General features: G+C 47.1%; 1 protein-coding gene across 6 annotated transcripts in view; it reads right to left on the bottom strand.

Moving 5' to 3' along the window:
* The window catches only part of USP34 (ubiquitin specific peptidase 34), a 438,538-nt gene that overhangs the window by 220,390 nt on the left and 202,233 nt on the right, over positions 1-15,915 (bottom strand). For all 6 annotated transcript variants that reach the window (XM_063918244.1, XM_063918241.1, XM_063918240.1 and 3 more), the window contains 3 exons: positions 3,218-3,300; positions 3,072-3,112; positions 1,091-1,215 (listed from right to left, as the gene is read on the bottom strand). In XM_063918244.1, coding sequence (XP_063774314.1) covers positions 1,091-1,215; positions 3,072-3,112; positions 3,218-3,300 — 249 coding nt within the window. The remainder of the gene's footprint in view (positions 1-1,090; positions 1,216-3,071; positions 3,113-3,217; positions 3,301-15,915) is intronic.

Genomic DNA, 15,915 nt, shown 5'->3' on the forward strand with positions numbered 1-15,915 from the left:
CAATGGCGCACAGCTGCAGTGCTGTGCTCTACCTTGGTGAAGACCGAAGTCTTCTGCCGCCGATTTTCCGGACCTTCTTCGTGCTTCTGGCTCTGTAAGGGAGACGGCGGCGCGGCTCCGGGAACGAACACCAAGGTCGGGTCCTGCGGTCGATCCCTCTGGAGCTAATGGTGTCCAGTAGCCTAAGAAGCCCAAACTACCACCTGTTAGGTAGGTTCGCTTCTTCTCCCCTTAGTCCCTCGCTGCAGTGAGTCTGTTGCAAGCAGATCTCACTGAAAATAAAAAACCTAAATATACTTTCTTTCTAGGTGCTCAGGAGAGCCCCTAGTGTGCACCCTTCTCGGCCGGGCACAAAAATCTAACTGAGGTCTGGAGGAGGGTCTTAGTGGGAGGAGCCAGTGCACACCAGTAGTCTAAAGCTTTCTTTGTAGTTGTGCCCAGTCTCCTGCGGAGCCGCTAATCCCCATGGTCCTTACGGAGTCCCCAGCATCCACTTAGGACGTTAGAGAAAAATCTATAATACATCTTTTTCCAAGTCATGGTGTACCCTTTGTGACCTTGCACTTCATAGGTTTACAATACTTTCCATTAACGTTTCATTATAGTTTATGGTGGGATGCATTAATCCATTTATCAGACTGCTATTCCACGCTTAATATGAATCATTATGGCAATGTTACGATATCCTTTACTTTTTCCAGCAAAACTCTGAATTACGGCCATATGGTATGAAAGCTAGTTACTTTTATTGAACCAAATTGCTACTACTGCACAGTTGCCAGCTTTGCAGGTGGCATGTATATTCCGTTTGTGCAGAGGTTTTGCAAATATTTGACTTGCAAATGGAAAAGAAGTGGCTGCTGGGAAATGTGGAGGATAAAAACGGGAAAAATGCAAAACCTACTTAAAGAATAGGAAGGTAAAACCCGGAGATTAAATGAAATGAAACCGATAGGTCTTTGATCTACATCAGCAAAAATAGATTTGTATGCACAAATTCAAAAATACAATTGTAGGTCACTATATTATATTGTTGGATAATGAAAGAATGCCTTAACACTCATGGGCACAATGTTTTTAATTGTCTTACCTCGGGAATAAGAAGGGTTAATTTTTTGAGCCAATCTTGTAAATTATCACTGTCTGCAAGGCTGGATTTCACCACAGAACAGCAATGAGCCCAGCTAACCAGGAGCCACATTGAATAATGTGTAACTAAGTAGGGGAAATACAGGAAACAGGTCAATAGTAAGTCAAAACGCCTGTTGTGAAATGGCCATGGATTCCATAAAAGCAAACAAGCTGCAGTAAAACAATGGTTACACATTGATCTAGAACAGGTACAATAACCATACTGTAAAATCACAATGTAAAAGGGCTCTTCTATTCTTGGTTACAAAATAAAAATTCCACTATTTGTGAAAAAATATTTACTCTTCATTACGACCCATAGCAAAATATTAAAACAGCAATCACAAATAGGAACTTTTTTTTAAATCTTTAACTAGAAAGTTAAGTTAATTTTAAGCACGCTCAGTTTCTCCCTATGTTGTGTTAACAAGTATAACTGGAAGGCACAGGCACTCCCCCTACTGTCATGTGATGGGAGACTTTGAAGGGTGACAGTGAAAACAGAGCTCAGAGGGGCATTCCGAAGCCTCTCAGCATTATAGTCACTCTATCTATAGAAAACTCAAATGCTGTATGTAGATTTCACATATGCCTGAAACTTTACCTAATATTTACTGTTAATTGGCTTTGAGTTAGTACTAAGTGTCACAACGGTGTCTGACCACGTATTTTCTTTGGTATGCTTCTTTAACTATATTTCATTATTTTATGTACAGAACCTTGGCACTGCCTTTATATGTTTAACGTAAAAATTTCTAAATTTAAATGATGCCTGTTAATTCCAATATCCATTTCTAAACCTACGTAAAAGAAGTTGGTTTGGAAGACATAGCTAACACCTCCAATGACGCCCTCTTTGCTATTGATGTGAAGGTGATGACAAGGTCCAGACTGATGTTATTTATTTTTTCATGTGATGTCTATTGTTTGCTTACTTAATACAGGCCAAACATATCAAAATCATTTCCCAATACCACCACCCATACCTGTTATTTCATAACACCCGAAAGAACGCAGTGACATTATGTGCACTGCAGCATTTATTACTTCCGTCTCAGCTCCGTTCAGTTCCTGACACGGGAAAAGTGATCTTTTTGGAAAGACATACATGCAATACACACATGGCTTTCTTTGCAAGTCAGTATGGTACAGCAGCGAAGGGTAAAAGAAGATTGCGTTTACCATCCCAGTTTGTTCATTTGCGTTGATTAAATGGTTGTGTGCACCGAATTACTGAAATCTATGTAGGATTCAGTAGGTCAAAACATGGAAAGCATCAGAGCCACAAAGGATTATGTGCAAAGACTGTAAGACTTACAAAGAAACTACAGCAAAAAAAAAAAGGAAAACTAAAGCCTTTACTTTACTACAGTATGTCTTGTTACAATTCTATCTTCTTTCCCACTGTCTTCCTTGTTCCAGAAAAAAATAAAAAGTTTACCTAAATTGTAAATACAGTGCTCCCTCTTTATACTTCCAAATTTAAACCATAGGCCAAACTGGCATTATACGAGGAATGAATACAGCTGACTGCTTGTCTACATAGATCACGCTTGGTGCTACAAACAGGGAGTACTCTATTAAAAAATAAGATAAGATATTACTTGGAACTTAAATAAAAATTACACTTGTACCACAAGAACTGCAGATTACCATCAAATGTGCAAGCTACTCTTAAAAGCAGAAACACCGTTCTAGATTTTAATTTGAAAGACCACGATAGGTAGGGGACAGTCTTGAAGTTCCAGGACTAAACTAATAGGTGTCGATTGAGCCCATGGTGTCAAAAGCATTTAATCAATATCTGATAACCAAGTGTCAGTAATAAATGATAAGGTATATGGCCACAATAATATTCAATTCCGCAGTTCAACACATTCCAAACAGCTAACAGTAATATGGAAACATTCCAGAAATAGTGCTATTAATGGAACATTTACCTTCATGCCTTGACCTATGATCTGACTGGGCCTTCAGGACTCTGCAAGAGAAAGCCATAGCACGTCATGAGCAAACTAGGTTAAAATTGTGAAATGGTCCCTGACTTTGTTTAAAACATCAGTTGTAGCTAATATATAGTACTTACCTTGGGGCTAAATTATCATAGGTATAAGCAACAGACATTAACCGCTGAATCAAACAGGTTCCTTGGACAAGAACTAGGAAAACCTTCAGAGAGACAAAAATGATAAGAAATCTAGAATTAACATGACACACTGCAAGTACTGTAAATTATTTACCAATTACACCACATTTTAACAGACCCTTTCCATTACCACTCCTTTGGTGACATACAAACAATTTTAAGAATATGAGCCATTATAAACGGCAAATGTTATTTTGTGAGGACATTTATGCTGTTAAAATATTGCATGTATGAAATGCTTTCATGTTAACAGCAAAACAATATTCTATTCACAGCAAACAAATCAGCAGTAAATCTGCTTCTGCTTTAGAGTTTCTGGCTGTGATTTTGGTTCCTACTTCATAAATCCTTTTCTCCGATTCCATGGGGGTACTGGAAATGCTGGGTATAGGTGGAGTTGGAGGAGCCTGTCCACTAAAAGTTTAAGCTTGAACAATACAAGCTACTCCTGCCTACAACCCAATCCTGCCCATAGCAGCCTGTTATTACTAGCACAGCTCAAAAGGACAGCGATGAGGAGGAGAGAGAAAACAGGCACGCAGAACACACACTAAGAGAGACTGGTGGGCCTGGACTGCCACAACCTGGAAGACAACCCCGAGCAAAGAGAAATCAGAGAAAATTATTTATCAAGTAAGAAGCAAAATCCCATTCTTTTTTTTTTAATCCACGGGGAACACTGGAAACGCTGGACTATCCCAACGCTTTCTCCTATGGGAGGGTAGGCTCCTGTGATGAGCGTAGGACACAGACCAAAACAAGCATCCCTAGAGGCGAAGGTGGCATAACTGTAGAATTTAGTTAAGGTGTGTGCAGAGGGCTATGTAGCAGCTCTGCAAAGTTGCTCCACTGAGCCGTCCATGACGTGGCAAATGAGTTGAGAGGGCTCTCACCAAGCACCTTATTCAGCATCAGTTGCAGTTTTGCTAAATTAAAAAAACTGCAATTGCTTGCGATCGCATGGCGGGGGCAGACCAGCACAGCATGCAAATGGCCACCAGCAATGCGATACGATCGCAATTGCATTGCTGAATTAGGGATGCCTCCCTGCCTGTGCAGCCTGGCGGCGAAGGCAGGCGCAGAGCGGCCATGTTTCCTGTCGCAGCCCCTGCCCGGCCTGTTTTCACCGCACCTTCCCAGCAACGCAGCCCAGCGAATGCCACTGCCTGTCAATCAGGTAGAGGCGTTTGCATTGCTGAGATGTGATCGCATCTCCATTCCCACGCACGCGCAGTGCGAGCCCTGTGTGTGCACAGTGGGCTGAATAATCGGAGAATGTGATCGCATCGCAGCTGCTAATGCAGCTGAATTAGGCCCCAGGTCTGGAAGCAACTCGGCCAGGGAATAAGTCTATTTGATGACCATACTAATCAAATGAGCAAGAGTCTGCATGGTAACAGGCCAACCCCTCTGTGAACATCATACAGCACAAAAAATCTCAGCTTGCCCTTGTGTCAAAAAGGACCAAAAGGAAGAGGTCCTGAGTTTAGGACCTGTGGACTAAAGGAAGGCTGATTTGGAGGTAGACACGGCCACAATGATTTTATGCTATAAATAAACATAATATATCAGTAAACAAGTGCTATATAGGGTACATGTTACACTGACAGAGCGCAGTGATAAACGGCAACGTTCTGAACTGTTATTAAATAATAAATATTTAGCTGAAAGAAGCAGCTTTCATTGTAACGGTCTCTTTATTCCTTTCATAGATATAGAATAGTTAAAACTGGCGAATCAGCATTCGGTTCTTATCTATTCTATGGCTCACGGTTTACCCCACTATCTAGCTCCACTGACTAACACCTTCAGTTGTATTGGATCCAGAATGAAAACCAGGAATTTAATCCTCTGTGTTGGTTGCAGATTGGAATTTTTGAAATTCACAATCCAGCCGTGTCGAATCAGAAAAATAAGATTTTACTTACCGATAAATCTATTTCTCGTAGTCCGTAGTGGATGCTGGGGACTCCGTCAGGACCATGGGGATTAGCGGCTCCGCAGGAGACAGGGCACAAAAATAAAGCTTTAGGATCAGGTGGTGTGCACTGGCTCCTCCCCCTATGACCCTCCTCCAAGCCTCAGTTAGGATACTGTGCCCGGACGAGCGTACACAATAAGGAAGGATTTTGAATCCCGGGTAAGACTCATACCAGCCACACCAATCACACCGTACAACTTGTGATCTGAACCCAGTTAACAGTATGACAAACGTAGGAGCCTCTGAACAGACGGCTCACAACAATAACAACCCGATTTTTTTGTAACAATAACTATGTACAAGTATTGCAGACAATCCGCACTTGGGATGGGCGCCCAGCATCCACTACGGACTACGAGAAATAGATTTATCGGTAAGTAAAATCTTATTTTCTCTAACGTCCTAGTGGATGCTGGGGACTCCGTCAGGACCATGGGGATTATACCAAAGCTCCCAAACGGGCGGGAGAGTGCGGATGACTCTGCAGCACCGAATGAGAGAACTCCAGGTCCTCTTTAGCCAGGGTATCAAATTTGTAGAATTTTACAAACGTGTTCTCCCCCGACCACGTAGCTGCTCGGCAGAGTTGTAATGCCGAGACCCCTCAGGCAGCCGCCCAGGATGAGCCCACCTTCCTTGTGGAATGGGCCTTGACAGATTTAGGCTGTGGCAGGCCTGCCACAGAATGTGCAAGTTGAATTGTGCTACAGATCCAACGAGCAATCGTCTGCTTAGAAGCAGGAGCACCCAGCTTGTTGGGTGCATACAGTATAAACAGCGAGTCAGATTTTCTGACTCCAGCCGTCCTTGAAATATATATTTTCAATGCCCTGACAACGTCCAGCAACTTGGAATCCTCCAAATCGCTAGTAGCCGCAGGCACCACAATAGGCTGGTTCAGGTGAAACGCTGACACCACCTTAGGCAGAAAATGAGGACGCGTCCGCAGTTCTGCCCTGTCCGAATGGAAAATCAGATATGGGCTTTTATACGATAAAGCCGCCAATTCTGACACTCTCCTGGCTGAAGCCAGGGCCAGTAGCATGGTTACTTTCCATGTAAGATATTTCAAATCCGCCGATTTGAGTGGCTCAAACCAATGGGATTTGAGAAAATCCAAAACTACATTAAGGTCCCACGGAGCCACTGTGGGCACAACCGGGGGCTGTATATGTAGTACTCCTTTTACAAAAGTCTGGACTTCAGGAACTGAAGCCAATTCTTTCTGGAAGAAAATCGACAGGGCCGAAATTTGAACCTTAATGGACCCCAACTTGAGGCCCATAGACAATCCTGTTTGCAGGAAATGTAGGAATCGACCCAATTGAAATTCCTCCGTGGGGGCCTTCCTGGCCTCACACCACGCAACATATTTTCTCCAAATGCGGTGATAATGTTGTGCAGTCACCTCCTTCCTGGCTTTTACCAGTGTAGGAATGACCTCTTCCGGAATGCCTTTTTCCCTTAGAATTCGGCGTTCAACCGCCATGCCGTCAAACGCAGCCGCGGTAAGTCTTGGAATAGACACGGTCCCTGCTGAAGCAGGTCCCGTCTTAGAGGTAGAGGCCACGGATCTTCCGTGAGCATCTCCTGAAGTTCCGGGTACCAAGTTCTTCTTGGCCAATCCGGAGCCACGAGTATCGTTCTTACTCCCCTTTGCCGTATAATTCTCAGTACTTTTGGTATGAGAGGCAGAGGAGGAAACACATACACTGACTGGAACACCCACGGCGTTACCAGAGCGTCCACAGCTATTACCTGAGGGTCTCTTGACCTGGCGCAATACCTGTCCAGTTTTTTGTTGAGGCGAGACGCCATCATGTCCACCTTTGGTTTTTCCCAACGGTTCACAATCATGTGGAAGACTTCTGGATGAAGTCCCCACTCTCCCGGGTGTAGATCGTGTCTGCTGAGGAAGTCTGCTTCCCAGTTGTCCACTCCCGGAATGAACACTGCTGACAGTGCTATCACATGATCTTCCGCCCAGCGAAGAATCCTTGCAGCTTCTGCCATTGCTCTCCTGCTTCTTGTGCCGCCCTGTCTGTTTACGTGGGCGACTGCCGTGATGTTGTCCGACTGGATCAACACCGGCTGACCCTGAAGCAGGGGTTTTGCCAGGCTTAGAGCATTGTAAATCGCTCTTAGCTCCAGTATATTTATGTGAAGAGACATCTCCAGGTTTGACCATACTCCCTGGAAGTTTCTTCCCTGTGTGACCGCTCCCCAGCCTCTCAGACTGGCATCCGTGGTCACCAGGACCCAGTCCTGTATGCCGAATCTGCGGCCCTCTAACAGATGAGCACTCTGCAACCACCACAGAAGAGACACCCTTGTCCGTGGCGACAAGGTTATCCGCTGATGCATCTGCAGATGCGATCCGGACCATTTGTCCAGCAGATCCCACTGAAAAGTTCGTGCGTGGAATCTGCCGAATGGAATCGCTTCGTAAGAAGCCACCATCTTTCCCAGGACTCTTGTGCATTGATGCACAGACACTGTTCCTGGTTTTAGGAGGTTCCTGACAAGTTCGGATAACTCCTTGGCTTTCTCCTCCGGAAGAAACACCTTTTTCTGAACCGTGTCCAGAATCATTCCCAGGAACAGCAGACGTGTCGTCGGGGTCAATTGAGATTTTGGAAAATTCAGAATCCACCCGTGCTGTTGCAGCACTATTTGGGTTAGTGCTACTACGTCCCCCAGCTGTTCCCTGGACCTTGCCCTTATCAGGAGATCGTCCAAGTAAGGGATAATTAATACGCCTTTTCTTCGTAGAAGAAACATCATTTCGGCCATTACCTTGGTAAAGACCCGAGGTGCCGTGGACAATCCAAACGGCAGCGTCTGAAACTGATAATGACAGTTTTGCACCACGAACCTGAGGTACCCTTGATGTGAAGGGCAAATTGGGACATGCAGGTAAGCATCCTTGATGTCCAGGGACACCATAAAGTCCCCTTCTTCCAGATTCGCTATCACTGCTCTGAGTGACTCCATCTTGAACTTGAATTTTTGTATGTACAGGTTCAAAGATTTCAGATTTAGAAAAGGTCTTACCGAGCCGTCCGGCTTCGGTACCACAAATAGTGTGGAATAATACCCCTTTCCCTGTTGTAGGAGGGGTACCTTGACTATCACCTGCTGAGAATACAGCTTGTGAATGGCTTCCAATACCGTCGCCCTGTCTGAGGGAGACGTTGGCAGAGCAGACTTTAGGAACCGGCGAGGGGGAGACTTCTCGAATTCCAACCTGTAACCCTGAGATATTATCTGCAGGATCCAGGGGTCCACCTGTGAGCAAGCCCACTGCGCGCTGAAATTCTTGAGTCGACCCCCCACCGTTTCTGAGTCCGCTTGTAAAGCCCCAGCGTCATGCTGAGGGCTTTGCAGAACCCGCGGAGGGCTTCTGTTCCTGGGAAGGAGCTGCTTGCTGCCCTCTCTTACCCTTTCCTCTGCCTCGGGGCAGATATGACTGTCCTTTTGCCCGCTTGTTCTTATAGGACCGAAAGGACTGCGGCTGAAAAGACGGTGTCTTTTTCTGTTGGGAGGGGGTCTGAGGTAAAAAGGTGGATTTCCCGGCCGTTGCCGTGGCCACCAGATCCGATAGACCGACGCCAAATAATTCCTCCCCTTTATACGGCAATACTTCCATATGCCGTTTGGAATCCGCATCACCTGACCACTGTCGTGTCCATAAACTTCTTCTGGCAGATATGGACATCGCACTTACTCTCGATGCCAGAGTGCAAATATCCCTCTGAGCATCTCGCATATAAAGAAAAGCATCCTTTAATTGCTCTAAAGTCTGTAAAATACTGTCCCTATCCAGGGTATCAATATTTTCAGTCAGGGAATCCGACCAGACCACCCCAGCACTGCACATCCAGGCTGAGGCGATGGCTGGTCGCAGTATAACACCAGTATGTGTGTATATACTTTTTAGGGTAGTTTCCAGCCTCCTATCAGCTGGATCTTTGAGGGCGGCCGTATCAGGAGACGGTAACGCCACTTGTTTTGATAAGCGTGTAAGCGCCTTATCCACCTTAGGGGGTGTTTCCCAGCGCGCCCTAACCTCTGTCGGGAAAGGGTATAATGCCAATAACTTTTTTGAAATTAGCCCTTTTCTATCTGGGTTAACCCACGCTTCATCACATACATCATTCAATTCCTCTGATTCAGGAAAAACTACAGGTAGTTTTTTCACCCCCCACATAATACCCCTTTTTGTGGTACTTGTAGTATCAGAGATATGCAAAGCCTCCTTCATTGCCGTGATCATATAACGTGTGGCCCTACTGGAAAATACGTTTGTTTCTTCACCGTCGACATTAGATTCAGTGTCCGTGTCTGGGTCTGTATCGACCGACTGAGGTAAAGGGCGTTTTACAGCCCCTGACGGTGTCTGAGACGCCTGGGCAGGTACTAACTGGTTTGAGGGCCGTCTCATGTCGTCAACTGATTTTTGTAATGTGCTGACATTATCACGTAATTCCATAAACAAAGCCATCCATTCCGGTGTCGACTCCCTAGGGGGTGACATCACCATTATCGGCAATTGCTCTGCCTCCACACCAACATCGTCCTCATACATGTCGACACACACGTACCGACACACAGCAGACACACAGGGAATGCTTTATTGAAGACAGGACCCCACTAGCCCTTTGGGGAGACAGAGGGAGAGTTTGCCAGCACACACCCAAGCGCTATAATATATATGGGAACAACCCTATATAAGTGTTGTATCCTTATAGCAGCTTAAATATAGTAATATCGCCAAAAAAAGTGCCCCCCCTCTCTGTTTTACCCTGTTTCTGTAGTGCAGTGCAGGGGAGAGTCCTGGGAGCCTTCCTCACAGCGGAGCTGAGCAGGAAAATGGCGCTGTGTGCTGAGGAGAATAAGCCCCGCCCCCTATTTCAGCGGGCTCTTCTCCGGAGATTGTGAGATCTGGCAGGGGTTAAATACATCCATATAGCCTCAAGGGCTATATGTGATGTATTTTTAGCCATAAAAAAGGTATTATACATTGCTGCCCAGGGCGCCCCCCCCCCGCGCCCTGCACCCTCCGTGACCGCTGTGTGAAGTGTGCTGACAACAATGGCGCACAGCTGCAGTGCTGTGCGCTACCTCAGGAAGACTGAAAAGTCTTCTGCCGCCTGCTTCTGGACCTCTTCCATCTTCGGCATCTGCAAGGGGGGTCGGCGGCGCGGCTCCGGGACAAACCCCAGGGTGAGACCTGTGTTCCGACTCCCTCTGGAGCTAATGGTGTCCAGTAGCCTAAGAAGCCAATCCATCCTGCACGCAGGCGAGTTCACTTCTCTCCCCTAAGTCCCTCGATGCAGTGAGCCTGTTGCCAGCAGGACTCACTGAAAATAAAAAACCTAAAAACTTTTTCTAAGCAGCTCTTTAGGAGAGCCACCTAGATTGCACCCTGCTCGGACGGGCACAAAAACCTAACTGAGGCTTGGAGGAGGGTCATAGGGGGAGGAGCCAGTGCACACCACCTGATCCTAAAGCTTTATTTTTGTGCCCTGTCTCCTGCGGAGCCGCTAATCCCCATGGTCCTGACGGAGTCCCCAGCATCCACTAGGACGTTAGAGAAATAGGATTTAATACCTACCAGTAAATCCTTTTCTCGTAGTCCATAAAGGATATTGGGGGAAACTAGAGCCAGTGCACTTTACATTTCTATCTCTGGGTGTGCTGGCTCATCCCCTCTATGCCCCCTCCCACGGGCAGTTATAGGTAAAAACGTGCCCAAAGGAGAAAGGACATATGAGAGAAGGAACATGACAACAAAGGGTGGTGAGATTTACACACCACAAATATAAAACCAGCAACGGCTGAACAGGTAACTACAGTACAAGAACCTGCAGAAAAGTCAACGCACTGAGGCGGGCACCCAATATCCCTTATGGAATATGAGAAAAGGATTTACCGGTAGGTATTAAAATCCTATTTTCTCTAGCATCCATAAGGGATATTGAGGGAAACTAGTACGATGGGGACGTCCCAAAGCTTCCAGAACGGGCGGAGAGCTGCAGCACCGCCTACCCAAACTGGGTATCCACTTTGGCCAGGGTATCAAACTTGTAGAACTTCACAAAGGTGTTCTTCCTCGACCACGTAGCAGCTCGGCATAGTTGCAAGGCTGAGACTCCACGGGCAGCCACCAAGGAAGAGCCTGCTGATCCTGTAGAGTGGGCCTTCAGAGACTTAGGAACAGGTAAGGCTGCCGACACAGGCCTGTTGCACAGTAAGCCGAATCCAACGAGCAATGGATTGCTTTGAAGTAAGGCAACCCTTTTTCTGCGCATCATAAAGCACGAACAAGGAATCCATTTTTCTGACCTGAGCCGTGTGCTTGACATAGATATTCAAAGCACGCAAAGCATTCAAAGCCTCCAGAGGAGCAGAAGTGTCAGAAGCGGATAGAACCACAATAGACTGATTCAGATGAAATGCGGAGACAATCTTCGGCAGGAATTGCTGTCTAGTCCGGAGCTCCGCTCTGTCCTCGTAAAAGACCAAGTACGGACATTACACGATAAGGCCCCCAATTCTGAGACACGTCGAGCAGAAGCCAGAGCCAGTAACATTACTGTTTCCCACGTGAGGTACTTGTCTTCCACTATCAGAGTTCCAAACCAGGAGGACTGTAGAAATACCAACACTACATCCAAATACCAGGGTGCCGGCACAAAAGGAGGTTGTATGTGAAGTACTCCTTGCAAGAAGGTCTGAACTTCCGGCAACACTGCCAATATCTTCTAGAAGAAAATGGAGAGGGCTGAAATCTAGACCTTAATAGAACCCAGACGTAAGCCCATATCTAAACCAGCCTGCAGGAAACGTCCCAAGTGAAACACTGCAGGCGGATACTTGCGTTCCTCGCACGAAGATACATATCGCCTCCAGATATGATAGTGTTTTGACGTCACAGGTTTCCTGGCCTGAACCATGGTAGCAATGACCTTCTTGAAGAGGCCCTTGTGAGCTAGGATGCTCCGCTCAACCTCCATGCCGTTAAATGAAGTCGCCGTAAGACAGGGTAAACGAACTGTCCTTGCTGAAAATCTCTTCTGAGTGGTAGAGGCCAAGAGTCTTCGAGGGACATGTCCAGAAGATCTGCGTACCATGCCCTCCGAGGCCAATCCGGGGCAATAAGAATTGCCTAAACACCCTGATTTCTGATTCGCTTTAGCACCCTTGGGAGCAATGGAATCGGAGGAAACAGGTAGACTAGCCGGTCCGCCCGAGGGTCCCTGGTGCGTGAGCAATACCAGGGAAGTGTCTTGTTGAGATGAGAAGCCATCATGTCTATTTGTAGGCAACCCCACCGCTCGATGATCTGCTGGAACACCAGATGGTGGAAGCACCCACTCCCCCGGGTGGAAATCGTGATGAATCAGGGAGTCCGCCTCCCAGTTGTCCACACCCGGAATGAAGATTGCTGACATAGCTCTTGCATTTCTTTCCGCCCAGAGGAGTATCCCTGACACACCTCGCATGCAGGATCTGCTTTTTGTCCATCCTTGTCGATTGATATATGCCACCGCCATGGCGTTGTCCGACTGTACCTGAATCGCGTGATCTGGGAGCACAAGAGAGGCCTGAAGCAGAGCATTGTCGATCGCACGAAGTTCCAGAATGTTGATCGGAAAGAGGGCCTCGTGGGCTGACCACCGGCCCTGGAACTGCGCCCCCTGGGTGACAGCTCCCCATCCCCGTAGACTGGCATCTGTTATGAGGGTCCAATCCTGAAATTACTGTTGAACTCCAGCTTGTAGTCCTGAGAAACAAGCTCTCTGACCCAGGCATCCTGGCAGGAGGTCTCCCAGATGCGGCTGAAGTGACACAGTCATGCTCCCACCTCGAAGTCCCCTCATGTTGGGTGGGCATCGTCATGCTGAGGCCTTAGTGGAAGCCGAACTGGTGGACTTGTTCCTGAGAACTGGTACCTGCAGGATTTCTGGACTTTCCTCTGGTGCCTCTAGCCTTCGATCGAAATGTACGAGACCGACGGACTGGACAGAAGGCCTCGGATAAGAGCGTCTCGTAGGTGGGGCTCTAGAGGGGAGAAACGTGGATTTCCCATCCGTAACTTTGGAAATCCAGGTATCCACTTCAACCCCAAAAAGCCATTCCCCAGAAAAAGGGAGGGATTTCACATTACATTTGGATTCTGCGTCCGCATTCCACTGACGCAAACACAAGGCCCTGAGCGCCGACACTGCCATAACAGACGTCCGAGCATTAATGTTCCCCATCTCCTTGAGGGAATCACAGAGGACACGGGTAGTGTCATGAATGTGCTTCAGGAGGGTTACCATAGTAGCTGAGAGGCCCCCCTGAATCTGCATGGCCCAAGAATGAACAGCATGGGACATCCAGCAACCCGCAATGACCGGTCTTTGTGAAAGGCCGGCTGTAGTGTATATAGATTTTAGGGTAGTCTCAATCTTCCAATCCCCTGGATCCTTCATGGTAAAGGAGCCCGGGGTAGGCAGCACTGCCTTCTTAGACAGGTGAGAGACTGAGACATCCACCCCAGGGGGTTCCTCACAAAATATTCTACCTTCAGGAGCAAATGGGAAAGCTCTCAAAAACTTTTTGGACACTTAGAATTTTTTGTCTGGATTTTTCCAGGCCTGCTTGAATAAGTCATCTAACTCTGGAGAATCAGGGAAAGTGACATTGGGCTTGTTTTGGACAAAGAAAAACGACTGCTGTGACGCAGCGTCCTCTAGAGGGAGCTTTAAAACATCCCTTATAGCCAAAATGAGGGGTTCAATACCCTGATCCTCACTAACGGGATCCAGGTCAACCCTATCATCTTGTATATCACCATCTGTATCAGAGAGAATAGCAGGTAAATCACGTTTCTGAGGACCTGCATGAGAGAGGGGGGCTGTGCATCTGCCCTAGCAGCTAAATCTGCAACAGCTTGTAGTAGCTGAGACTTCTGCACATTAGCATTGCGCTGGGATGACATATCAGACATCATAGTCTTAAGAGACCCTAACCAGTGGGGTTCTGGAGCCTCTCCCCTAAGCCCCTTCACTGATTTGTGAAGACTGACTGTATTGTTCACAGTAAACAGTGTCATTAGATAAGAGAGAGAATCTAGTGTGACATACACTGCACAGCTTGTGTTTACCCATATTCACAGTAAGCACAAGAACAAACATACACACAGACAGTTATAATGCAAGCCTGCCGTACTGTATGTGAGAGGACACACAGAGAAAGAGAGGACACCAGCACACCCTGAGCTGCACAGCCCCAGTGAGGCTGTCAGCTCCCTAAAATACAGTAAACACTAACAATTATTGTCCTAGATAGGATCAGGAAAATGTACACAAGCGGCTCTCCCCCTTTGCTACACCCTGAACCAAATATCCAGCGTGTCTGAGGATCAGGAAGCGCTGTGTGTGCTGTAAACGGCTGCAGTAAGCTGAGGAAGGCACCAAAACGCCCCAGGTCCCACTCTGAGGTAGCACCGCCCCCTCCTATGGCGCCGGAGTTACACACATATATTATACAGGAAAAGGTCTCCTTTTAAGCTTAAAACATCACACAGGTGCTAGTTAAGCCCTTTTGCGCCAGTTCTACACGTGAGTATCTTAGTGGGACCCCCCCGTGAGGGTCCCGTACGCCGCCGTGGAATATCATCATCTGAATCTGATCACAGAGCAGGTAAACTACGCTTCTGGGGACCTGCATGAGAGAGGGGAGGCTGTGCATATGCCCTATCATATCTGACATCATAGTCTTAAGAGACCCTAACCAGTGGGGCTGTGGACCCTCTCCCCCAGCCTCTTTAGATAATGGAGAGAATCTGGTGTGACATATACTGCACAGCTTGTGTTTACCCATTTCTCACAGTAAGCACAATAACATACACACAGACAGTTATAATGCAAGCCTGCCGAACTGTAAGTGAGAGGAGACAGAAAAGAGAGGACACCAGCACACCCTGAGCTGCACAGCACCAGTGAGGCGTTCAGCTTTCTAAAACACAGTAAACACTAACAATTTTTTTCCTACAGAGGATCAGGATAGTGTACACAAGCGGCTCTCCCCCTTTGCTACACCCTGTACTCGTTTTCCGCTCCCCCCCCCCCCCCCACACCCCTTCCTCCCAACTCCCACGGCGCAGGTATGCTGTTGCCCAGACAGCATACCGAAAATAATAAAAGTTTAAAAGAAAATTTGAAGAAAACTCCCTGGAGCTGCAGAGATGCGCATCCTCTCCTGAGGGCACTTTTTTCTAAACTGCCTGTAGGAGGGGACATAGAGGGGAGGAGCCAGTACATCCAGCTGAAGAAACTTAACGTGCACTGGCTCCTTTAGATCCAGCCTATACCCCATCGTACTAGTTTCCCCCAATATCACTTATGGATGCTGGAGAAATTGATGAGTGATCTGAGCATGCCGCATCAACTGTTCCTGAGAGGGAGCCTTGATAAGGTCATCCAGATACGGTATTGTCGTTACCCCTAATGATCACAATTTCGCCACCATGACTGCCATGAGCTTTGTGAAGATTCTCTGGACTGATGATCGGCCGAACGGCACAGCTCTGAACTGGGAATGAGTCTTGCCTACCACAAACAGGCTTGGTGCGGGGTCCAAATTGGGACATGGAGGTACGCAT

The sequence above is a fragment of the Pseudophryne corroboree genome, chromosome 4, assembly GCF_028390025.1.
Source record: "Pseudophryne corroboree isolate aPseCor3 chromosome 4, aPseCor3.hap2, whole genome shotgun sequence".
Taxonomy (NCBI): Eukaryota; Metazoa; Chordata; class Amphibia; order Anura; family Myobatrachidae; genus Pseudophryne; species Pseudophryne corroboree.